Genomic DNA, 10,769 nt, shown 5'->3' with positions numbered 1-10,769 from the left:
ACTAGTACTTTTGCGGTGGTTATAATCACAATGTAATACTACGGGGCTCAAGTGCATACGCAGGAGAGAGAAGGTGCATTGCATTGTTTTTCAGAAATTATTGGGGGGGGGGGGTCAGCCCCCCCCCCCCATACGAAATTCATTGGGGGGCTCAAATGGCCTCAGTCCCTATGTTTCGGTGTCTATGTTGCCAATAGAGAATCACGATTTGGGCTGGAGGATATGCCAAAGATGGAAAAAATGGATGGTTGTGACTTTCCCTGCTGCTGTACTTGCATTTTCTTGTTTCAAGTATTCTAACAGTGTGTAAATCAAAATTTATGCGTGTAAATATTTTGACAACAGTATTGCTATCCAATTTTTCTGAATAAGCATTCAAAATTTGATAAATGCACGCGATATATATATCTGATACTTTTTGAGGGAAAAAAAAATCCTCTTACGTAACAGAATCAATATTCACTCATCTACAAAGATGGTAAATTTGCGCGGGGGGGGAATGCCGTGGAGAACGAAAAGGAGGGAAAAGTTGAGGAGAACAGAGAGGGGTAAAAAACACGCACGCCGCAAGTTTGTTTCGTAGGGTTTCAATAAGTTTCGTGTTGAGTAGGCTGACCATATTTGCTCGAAAGAAATACGGGAAATTGGGACTACAAATACAGAAAAATACGGGACATTTCCAATTATCGACAAAAATGACGTCAAAAGTAAACTAAGTTGCCAAATATTAGAGAACTTACGTAAAAAATCAAAATGGCGCAAAATAAAGCACTACTGCAAACTGCAGTGTATTTAAATGAATTCCACGAAATAAAACGTTCACCAAGACAAATGTGAGAGATTAATATTCTTATTTATAATTGTAATTATCTAATATACTTATAATTTATGAATGGGAAAATAATTTCATTCTCTGATTTCAATAAAGAATAAAAATTCAAGTATGCTTCCTGTAAAAAACGGGAAAACCAGGACACTTTCGTCAAAAAGTTGGGACGGCCAAAAAAAAACCGAGACTGTCCCGGGAAATACTCATATTCGCCACCCGTGCGAACGAAACTACGAAAGGCATCATGTCGGCCAATAAACCCGAAAACTTCAAAATTCAATTCTAATTTAGATGATGGCTACGAGAAAACCTTGTTTGTTTATCCTATTGTTGTGTGACAACAGCTTCTTTCTTTAGATTGTAAACATAACGTTTTTCTATCTTTCTCAAAAAGAGGAGATGGGAGAATGTTCAGATTTCCATGTTTTCCTGGTATATGTTCACTTTCTGCAAGTATAACTTTCTAAAAGACACTTTTGTGTGCGTTTGATATTTTTTCTTTCTCAAACAGGGGATGGCCCTCAGGCATAAAGCCCTGTATAATTGAAGAAGACGAAGAAGTAGGCTGACATATTTTCTGGAAAGAAATACGGGAAATTGGGATTCCAAAAATACTGGGAAATGGGAAAAATACTGGACATCGGCAATTATTGCCAAAAATGACTCCAAAAGTAAACAAAGTTGCCAAATATTTGAGAAATTGCGTAAAAATCAAAATGGCGGGAAATAAAGCATTACTGCGAATTGCAGTGGATTTAAATGAATTCCAAGAAATAAAACGTTCACCAAGACAAATGTGAGAGATTAATATTCTTATTTATAATTGTAATCATCTTAATCTAATTTATGAGTGGGAAAATAATTTGATTCTTTGACTTTAATAATGAATAAAAATTCAGATAAGCTTCATGTAAAAAACGGGAAAAACCGGGACACTTTCGGTAAAAAGTCGGGATGGCCAAAAAAAAGCAGAAGAAACCGGGACTGTTCCGGGAAAGACGGGACGTATGGTCATTTCACGAAGAAGTAAACATAACGAGCTAAACAGGAAATAGCCAGGTAGCTGAAGGGCCTGTATAATTGTAATTTGAAAGAGCTGAAGTTTCCTCTTTTTTTTTTTATCATCCTTTAGTACTTTTAACTTAGTGGGCTGTTTTACCGATTAGAGAAATATTAATTGAAAGCTGAAAAATCCAAGCTTATAAGTGCTGCTATAATGTTAAACACTGGGTAAAATCTTGATAATTCTCTAGAATATTATAATTCTTGGAGCATAATTTCTATTTGAATCTGAGGCACCTTTAGATTAGATAAGAGTTAATAACAAGACACCCAGTCATGTCATTGATAACATTTCACTGATTTCTTTGGAATTTTTAATTTAATTTCTCATGATATTTTCAAAAACTTTATCTCCTTGCAAATGATTATTTTAATCGAGTGTTAATGTTTGAGCAATTAAATGAACTGTCTATTTAATTGCCTACTATTTTCCTGTCTATTTAATGCCTACTTAACTGAAGAATTAGAATCTGGCTAATTTACTTTTCAACTAAATCACTTAACTCAACAGCGTATAAATGGCCCTTAACGTCTGCATACTTTTTAAAGTACTTGACAACTTAAAATTATAATTACTAAATCACTTAACCCATGTAAACAGGCATTAATTGTAATCACCCTATATAATTTTAATTTTACCATTTCCCTTATAAGACTTAGAGATTGTTTCATACATTTTAAAAATTGACTATTATACTGATTAAAATTTATCTGGTAAGTCCATTCTGGTACATATATATTTTTTGAACTTTTGATTGGACATGAAACTGAAAAGGGGGAGGGAATATTGGGGACATTCAGCGCTTCTTTATGGTTGCAAGTTCCATGGATAGTTGTTGTGATCAACATATTGATTAGTACTGATCATCAGTTGTTGGTATGACTGAATAGTAGCCTTGTGGCAGTGGCTCGTGAAAAATAAACGAACAATTTTCATTGATGAAAAATTCATCTAGAAGACTTCATTGACTGTTGTCAATTCAAAGTGACAAATTTTCATTTATATGCTGAGAGGTTATTGATTTGAATCACATAATTTGTTAGTCGATTAGTTAAAGTTCTGTGCTCTCTAAAAAATATACTGTCAAATGCATACATATCATTTTCCATTTGAGAATTATTGTCTGTAAATTTACTGGGTAGGTAGGCATGTACAGTGTTGTCTTAAGAGCATCATGGGCCTCCTGATCAAGTGATTTTTCTGAAGCCCTATAAAGGGCTTCCCCCCCCTTTTTTTTGTAAAGCCTTTCTTCTCTGAAGGCCCCTGGGCTCCATGCATTAAGACAACACTGGGCATGCAAGGACCCGAGGTAAAAAGGTGCTCAATAGACTCCCAGATTTTTCTATAAAGGGAATTTGCTCTTGTGATTTTGATTATCTGTCACCAACCTAAAAAAATGTCATCCATGTTTTTAGATTTGATCAGCAAAAATCACCTTGAAAAATGTTGAAGTAGGGTTACGAGACATCCTTCTTTTTGATGTCCTTTCACGTGTCCTACGTTTTAGAAAATTTGTCCCTTTTGTCTCCCTTTTCAGGTTTTTGGATTTTTTTTTTTCCAAATTTTATTCTTAAACCTCTCCAACATTACAAGGGGGCACCAAAATGTGCACTTGCCCCGGGTGACCAAACATCTAGTTGCAGCCCTGATTGTGGTGGTGGGTTTTTCAGTAAAGTGGCGCCATCTGTTGTTGAAATCTTTGGCAAAGTTATTAAGGGTGCGCATAGGCATCCTCCTTTCTCAGTTTTTGAATTTGGCAACCCTAGTTAAAGTTATTCCAATGAAATCCTTTGCCTTTGTTTTCTGCATCCCTACTCCTCCCAACCCCCTACATTTCTGTCCACATTGCCCCTTTTCTGAATATCATCCTTTTCCACTAATAGCATTCCTATGTGCATATGGTAATACATGGTCGATATTCAGATCTAGTACTTCATGAAAAATGTGAAAGACAAAGTAAAATCCAATAAACGTTTTTGTTTGACTAGATGTATTTCAGTTTCATCTCGTATCATCAATATTCAATTTATTAAATTATTTTTCCTTCGTTTATAAATGTTTGATTCTTATTAGCCTTATAGACATCTATTTGTACATATACATTTTAGGAGGCTTGCTGGGAAAACTGCTGTAATCACTGGTGCTAGTAGAGGAATAGGTAAAGCCATTGCATTAAAATTAGCAAAAGATGGTGCAAATGTTGTAATTGCAGCCAAAACTAATGAACCTCATCCGAAGCTAGAAGGTACAATTTACACTGCTGCAAAAGAAGGTAAGCAGAGAGTATGTTTACTCTCATGTGTCTTCATTCATTTGTAATATAATTCAATCTGTTTTGATCATTTCAGTTTTTATTGTGTCAAGTTTTATATATCCCATTAACCAGCACTGACAGTTGTTGCTTAAGATTAGATTTATTTCGATGATCTGAGTTTTAGGCTTATTTAACTAAAGGCTATAGATTTTTTTTTTTTTTGTTTAGGGTTGCCTAACTTGACAACCATGGGACACTTGAAAATTGTAGTGGAAATATTCATAAAAAAAAAACTATAACCACATAGTTTTGTTACAGTGGTAATTGGTAAAAAATAATTAAACAATTTCCATTAATTTTACATGACACTATAAGTGGATATTTGCTTCAAGTCCCAATCATAGCCCTGTTATAACAATAATTCAACCATATTTTAAAAATTCATACTTACTACAATAATATTTTTTTTACTACAATAGGAAGGTACTTCTCGGCCCCCAGTATAGTGTTGTCATACCAAGGCCTCTGTAATATTTATCTATTTGTATACTTGTCTTTTGTTTAGTACTTGTTAGTATATGAAAGTGTTTGCCACCACAGAAAAATTTATGTTTGCATACTCTGGACGGATCAAGTGTCTAGAGCATAGTCTCCCAAACTTTTTGTTCCATCACCCCCTTCATCAGAAATTTTTTCCTCTCATTGCCCCCCAACTCAAGTAAACCCATAGGATCCTATGTTAAATCAGTAGGTTCTATCGCCCCCTTGGACCATTCCATCGCCCACTTTGGGAAACACTGGTCTAGAGTATTCATATTCTTTAGTAGAATACTGTATTTTTTTTTCTTTCTTAATAAACTATATGTATAAAAGTGGAAAATGAATTGCTTTATAAACCCATACCCTGTAATTTCTTGCCATTTTTTTATATTCTTTGATATTTTTACTTCAGCTCCAATTTTTTTTCTATTCTTAGTTGAAAATGCTGGTGGGAAATGCTTGCCTTGCATTGTAGATGTACGAAGTGAAGATGATATTCAAAAGGCAGTTGATTCTGCACTTAAAGCTTTCGGAGGTATAGATATATTAGTGAATAATGCAAGTGCTATTCATCTCACAGGAACAGTTGATACTCCTATGAAAAGATATGATCTTATGCATCATGTCAACACCAGAGGAACATTTTTAATGTGAGGAACACATTATACAATTTTTTTTTCTAAATCCTCTTATTTTATGTTATGTGTCTTTCCTAAGTGTTTTGTTTAGCTCAAAAAATGATTTTTTGTACAGAATTCTTAAAATATCATCAAAGTTTATGGGTAAAGTAAAAAATATTAAGTCTAAAAACAATTAAAGCTTATACATAATTTCATTCTTATTTTTTCTTTAAGGTCAAAACTGTGTATACCTTATTTGAAGAATTCAAAAAATGCTCATATTTTAAATATAAGTCCACCACTTGCAATGGAATCATTGTGGTTTAAAAATCATGTTGGTAAGTGTAATTTGCTTGATGTGCAAACGATAGTTACCTATTCTTTCTTTTTTTTTATTTACACTCATTTCTAATATTAGTTATACTAATGGTCAGCATTGTATTGAATTTAAAAAAATGCCCTTTCACATACATAGCATGACAATGTTATTTCAGGTGTGATCTATGTTACACACAGCTGGTGTAGGTTCTTGAGTACATTGTTAGTACAAACTTATTGGAAAGAATGACTTTTAACCCAGAAATACCATTTGGAATGGTACTAGTATTTTGATGGCTAGCTTGGTTGGTTCATATGTATCACAGATGGTCATGTACCAATGTACAGCCAGCATCAGCCCCCTTCCCAGGCAAAGCAATGATCTAAGGCCCTGCTCATGCGTTAAGACACCCCTTCATACAGCAGCAGTGTAATAAAGGTACCAGTTGAGATATTTCCAGATGCCCCATGTGGTATGCAATAACATCTCTTCTATCTTCTACAGTTCAGTTTTGATTTTTTTCATCACTTTTTGTTTAACCTTTTTACGCTCATGAGTGAAATGTCTCATCCAAACACCAGTGGAAAAAACTCATTCCAGCTACCCTGTTTCCTTTACCTCTTTTTTTATAATCACACAACTTCATTGTAACCACGCTCATAGCTATTTGCATGAGAACGTTCCACACCAAGAACAGAAGGACGACATGACAGTGAGTGTGATGCTCCTGGTACTAGTAATACTAGACCCATGACATTCATCAAGGAGGAGATACCTCGTCAAAGTGGAAAGACAAAGGGAATAGTTTATCACTATCCCTCAACAGGTGAACCTAGAATTAAAAGTAGAGTAGAAATAGAGAAATATTGTGAAGAAAAAGGAATAGATTACAATTCTGAAGATATTGAATGGAACCCAATAATGTAGGGAAGGAACAATCTAAAAATATGTCTAGCAGTAACAGTAGTCAAGATAACTTGCAGATAAATGAAAGCAACCAAGCTTCATTTAATGTCTTCAAAAAAAATGGGGAACTTCCAAATATTTCAAACAGCTAATTGACATTCCGCAACATTATATACATGCTCAGAAATCTTCACAGAATTTTGAGTGGAATAAAGCAATGTCTGAAGAAATAGACTCATTTAATGAAAGAAACATATGGAAGTCAGTACCTTTGCCCAAAGAAAATAGAATACTTGGAACGAAATGGGTATATAACGTGAAAAAGGATACTATATAAAGGAGATATTGCTAGATTCAAGGCAAGACTAGTAATTCTCGGTAATCATCAACGTATAGGATATGACTTTGAAGAAACTGTTGGTCCAGTAGTAAACTTTACTGTAATTAGAGCTCTGATCGTATTTTTGATTATGCTCAGCTTGATGCATTTCCAATTGGATGTCAAGAATGCTTATTTGTATGGGAAATTACACGAGGAGATTTACGTATGGCAACTTCCAGGATTCGTAGTGGAAGGTAAAGAGCAGTCTGTACAAACTGAATAGAGCGGTATATGGACTGCATCAAAGTGGTAGAATGTGGTTCTAAGAACTGGATGAGAAACTGAAAACTATTTGGGTTTCAAAAATTCATGAGCACAAATTGTTATGTTATATGGAAAGTTATGCTATAATAATTGTATATGTTGATGACCTTTTATTATTTGCTGAAAATGAGTATTACTTGAATATGGTAAAAGGTACGATCAAATTGTTATTTCATGTGAAAGAATTAGACCCATTGAATACATTTTTGGGAGTACAATTTTATGTGAATAAGAAAAATATTAGAATGCATCAATATAATTGTATTGATTGATAAAATTGTTTGAACCTGATATGTCTTTATCACCTACTCTTGATATAAATGAGAAACATTCTCCTGAAAATGACAACCAAAAGGAATGTGTGAAAGATATACCTTATAGAAATTTATTAGGGTCCCTAATGTTTCTAGCTAGTAGAAGCAGACCAGATTTGTCATTTTTATTATGCAAATTGTCAAAATTCAATCAGAACCCTGGTTTTTCTTATTGGTTAGTGCTATAAAAAAAGTTTTGTAATATGTTGCTACAAAACATTTGAGTATTGACTTTACAAATGGGCATGTATCTGAAGGTTTAGTAGGATATTCTGATAGTGATTTTGTGCAAATTGTAAAGATACTAGAAAAAGTGTAACAGGTTTATTGTATTTTTATGTGGCATACCTATATCATGGTAGGCAAAGCAATAAAACTGTTGCAAAATCTGTAATGGAGGCAGAATATATAGCAGTGGCATCTTTATGTAGTGAAATTATTTGGTTAGGTTAGATAGAATAATCAAAGAATGTGATATAGAAAATTGTTTACTCCCATCATGTACTGTGATTCAAAAAGTGCTATTGACTATTCTAAGAATTATGTAGAAAATGATGCAAACAAACATATAGATGTAACATACCATTATGTGAAAGATTTCATTGAAAAAGGTGTTAAAATACTAAAAATTGAGAGTGAATCTAACATTGCAGATATATTCATGAAGCCATTGGCAAAGATTCAATTTCAAACATTTTGAGATGCCATTTTTGGTTACTAAAAAAAATTATTTTGAATGATTTGACCATAAATGGGGGGACAGTGTTAGATTGAAAGAATTATATATTTATTTTTGCTCAAATGAAGTATTTATTATACATGTTTATAATTTGTGTAATTATCAAGTTAGAGGTAATATTTGTTTAATTTGGGTTTGAAGAGATAATTGGTACACATATATTTTTAGAAAGTGTCATTAGTATATGTGAATTAGCAATTATGTGACATCACTCATTATCTTCCAATCAATGTAAGCACAGGGAATTCTGGGAAAATTTCCCAAAGTAAATCCATAGATCAGTAGTTGATTGTGTATTGGAGAGATAAGGAGGTTCAGTATAATATAGTCTGGCTATTTTTATTAGCATTTGTTATCTTAATCTATTATCTGGCTTATCTTGTGCACTTTATCCAACAAATAAGAATGCTATTCACTGATATTATGCTGTAAGTCATTGGACTGGAAATTAACTAAAGAGAAACCTGTATGTATTTTTCGCGATTTCCACCCTCTCAACATGGTTTGCAACACCATGTTCCATTGCAATTTTTGTTCCTCTTGATGTCTACTAACAACCCTCTGAGTTTGCCGGTCCATTAACAGAACATTCTGTTGAAATAGGGGATGGTGAGAAAGAGAAGGGGGCTGAAAGAGAAATATTTTTCTTTCTTTTCTGAAATGTGAGCAAGGGAACCAGTTATATCGATAATATTTCTAATATAGATCATCCAAATTTGTTGCCAAAAATCTGCAAATGAAGAGGTTAAATTAGAAGAAAACTATGAAAATAAGTGTGTTTCAATTGGATTAATTTTTTGGTAGTTTATTGTAATTTTCAAACATTTCTATACTATTATTTCAAATATCCAGCATATACTATGGCTAAATATGGGATGTCCATGTGTGTTCTTGGTATGGCTGAAGAACTGAAATCAGAAGGAATATCAGTGAATGCTTTGTGGCCATTAACAGGTACCTATATCTATTACATTGTTTTTTTTATAGGTTTTGATATTATTATTACTTATTAATTAGATTTGTTTGTGTATTCAATTATTTTCATATTTTTATTTTATTTTTATTGAATGATGATTGGTTTCAGCTATTGCGACTGCTGCTATGGAAATGTTGGGTGGTAAGGAGATTACAAGAAACTGCAGAAAGCCAGAAATCATGGCGGATGCTGCATATGCTATACTTTCAGATGAAAACCCTAAAACTGGACAGTTTTTCATTGATGAACTTCTTTTGAAAGAGAAAGGAGTCTCCAATTTTGAGCAGTATGCTGTTGATCCTTGTAAGTTTTGCTAATTACTTGTTTTTATTATTAGTTTCATAGTAGTTTTGTTTTACATAACATCCCCCCCCCCCAATAATACAAACAATAACTGCATATCCCATGCATTATAATTTTTTTCAGCTGCTTCTCTGACACCAGACTTTTTTGTACCTACAGAAGTTTTGAAGTCTTTTGATTTAGAGTTCCCTCATTCTGATTCGTTTTCAACTGGGAAAAAATCTGATTCAGATGGCAGTCCAGTGGAAAAAGTTTTTAGCAAAGTTATTTCAGTTGTAAATGAAGATATAGCTAGTCGTTCAGCAGGAATATATGCCTTTTCAATACAGGGTAATTTTATTTTATCCTGTAAAAAATTCTCATAATTTCTTCTAATATTATGAAGCTTGCTGAATAAAAACTGCAAATTTTTTATGATGAAAACTTAAAATTTTTTCAGTAAATGCAATTGTAATATTTGTGAACAGTGATGCTTTATTTTTTGCTAATTATTATATAATTTGTTAATTAAATTAAAATTTTCATAATTTTTTTTTCTTTTATTACTATGGTTTTTACTTTAACTTCATTTCTATTATGTTGGCCATATATTTCAGGTCCAAAGGAGGAATCTTGGTATTTGGACATCTCAGATGGTAAAGGAAGTGTTGGTAAAGGAGAACATCCTACAAAAAAGCCAGATGTAACCTTTACTTTAGATATTGAAAGCTTCATAAAAATGTTTGACGGCTCTCTGAAACCTACAACAGCATTTCTTTCTGGGAAACTGAAGTTGAAAGGAAATGTTGGTCTTGCGATGAAGTTGGAAAAAATAATGGCTGAACTGAAATCAAAATTATAGTATTTTTCAGAACTTTTTTTCCCATTTTGCTTTGACACAAAATATAAATATATTTTTTATAAATAAAAAAATTGATTTTTATTTTTCTGACTTTTATAGAATAAATATCACTTTTTGATATGATAAACCTGTGTTGCAGTGCACTCCTGCATTACTTTTTGTTCCTACCTGTAAAATCCTGTGGTGATTTGCTCCAATAAAAATTACCTTTTTTTTATGCTGACACATAGGTGGTTACTGGGGGGAAACAAACTTTTATTTTTTGTATGTGGCAACATGGTACTACTTCACAAAACATCAACTCTGGCCATATTGCAATTTACTGCCATTAATGAGTTGGGTTAGAAACGAAGGCAATATCCACCCATAAAAGAGGGTGCAGTAGGATGCAAGTTTGGAAGACTGCATCCATATTTTCA

The 10,769-nt window shown here is 33.1% G+C and overlaps 1 protein-coding gene across 1 annotated transcript; it reads left to right on the top strand.

Annotated features, from left to right (window-relative positions):
* The first annotated feature begins 1,920 nt into the window (after positions 1-1,920).
* On the top strand, positions 1,921-10,566 carry Hsdl2 (Hydroxysteroid dehydrogenase like 2). Its single transcript, XM_089239182.1, has 8 exons — positions 1,921-2,059; positions 4,001-4,164; positions 5,123-5,336; positions 5,541-5,644; positions 9,083-9,184; positions 9,315-9,509; positions 9,633-9,839; positions 10,106-10,566. Exons 1-8 carry the CDS (start codon positions 2,046-2,048, stop codon positions 10,348-10,350), a joined length of 1,245 nt encoding a protein of 414 aa, XP_089095308.1. The 5' UTR covers positions 1,921-2,045; the 3' UTR covers positions 10,351-10,566.
* Positions 10,567-10,769: the final 203 nt, after the last annotated feature.

This window comes from Pholcus phalangioides, unplaced genomic scaffold (genome assembly GCF_987345545.1).
Source record: "Pholcus phalangioides strain wild (caught in Gottingen) unplaced genomic scaffold, Ppha-v1.0 ptg000011l_1, whole genome shotgun sequence".
Taxonomy (NCBI): Eukaryota; Metazoa; Arthropoda; class Arachnida; order Araneae; family Pholcidae; genus Pholcus; species Pholcus phalangioides.
Note: the sequence above shows the minus strand (reverse complement) of the source record. Positions and strands in the feature narration are given on the sequence as shown.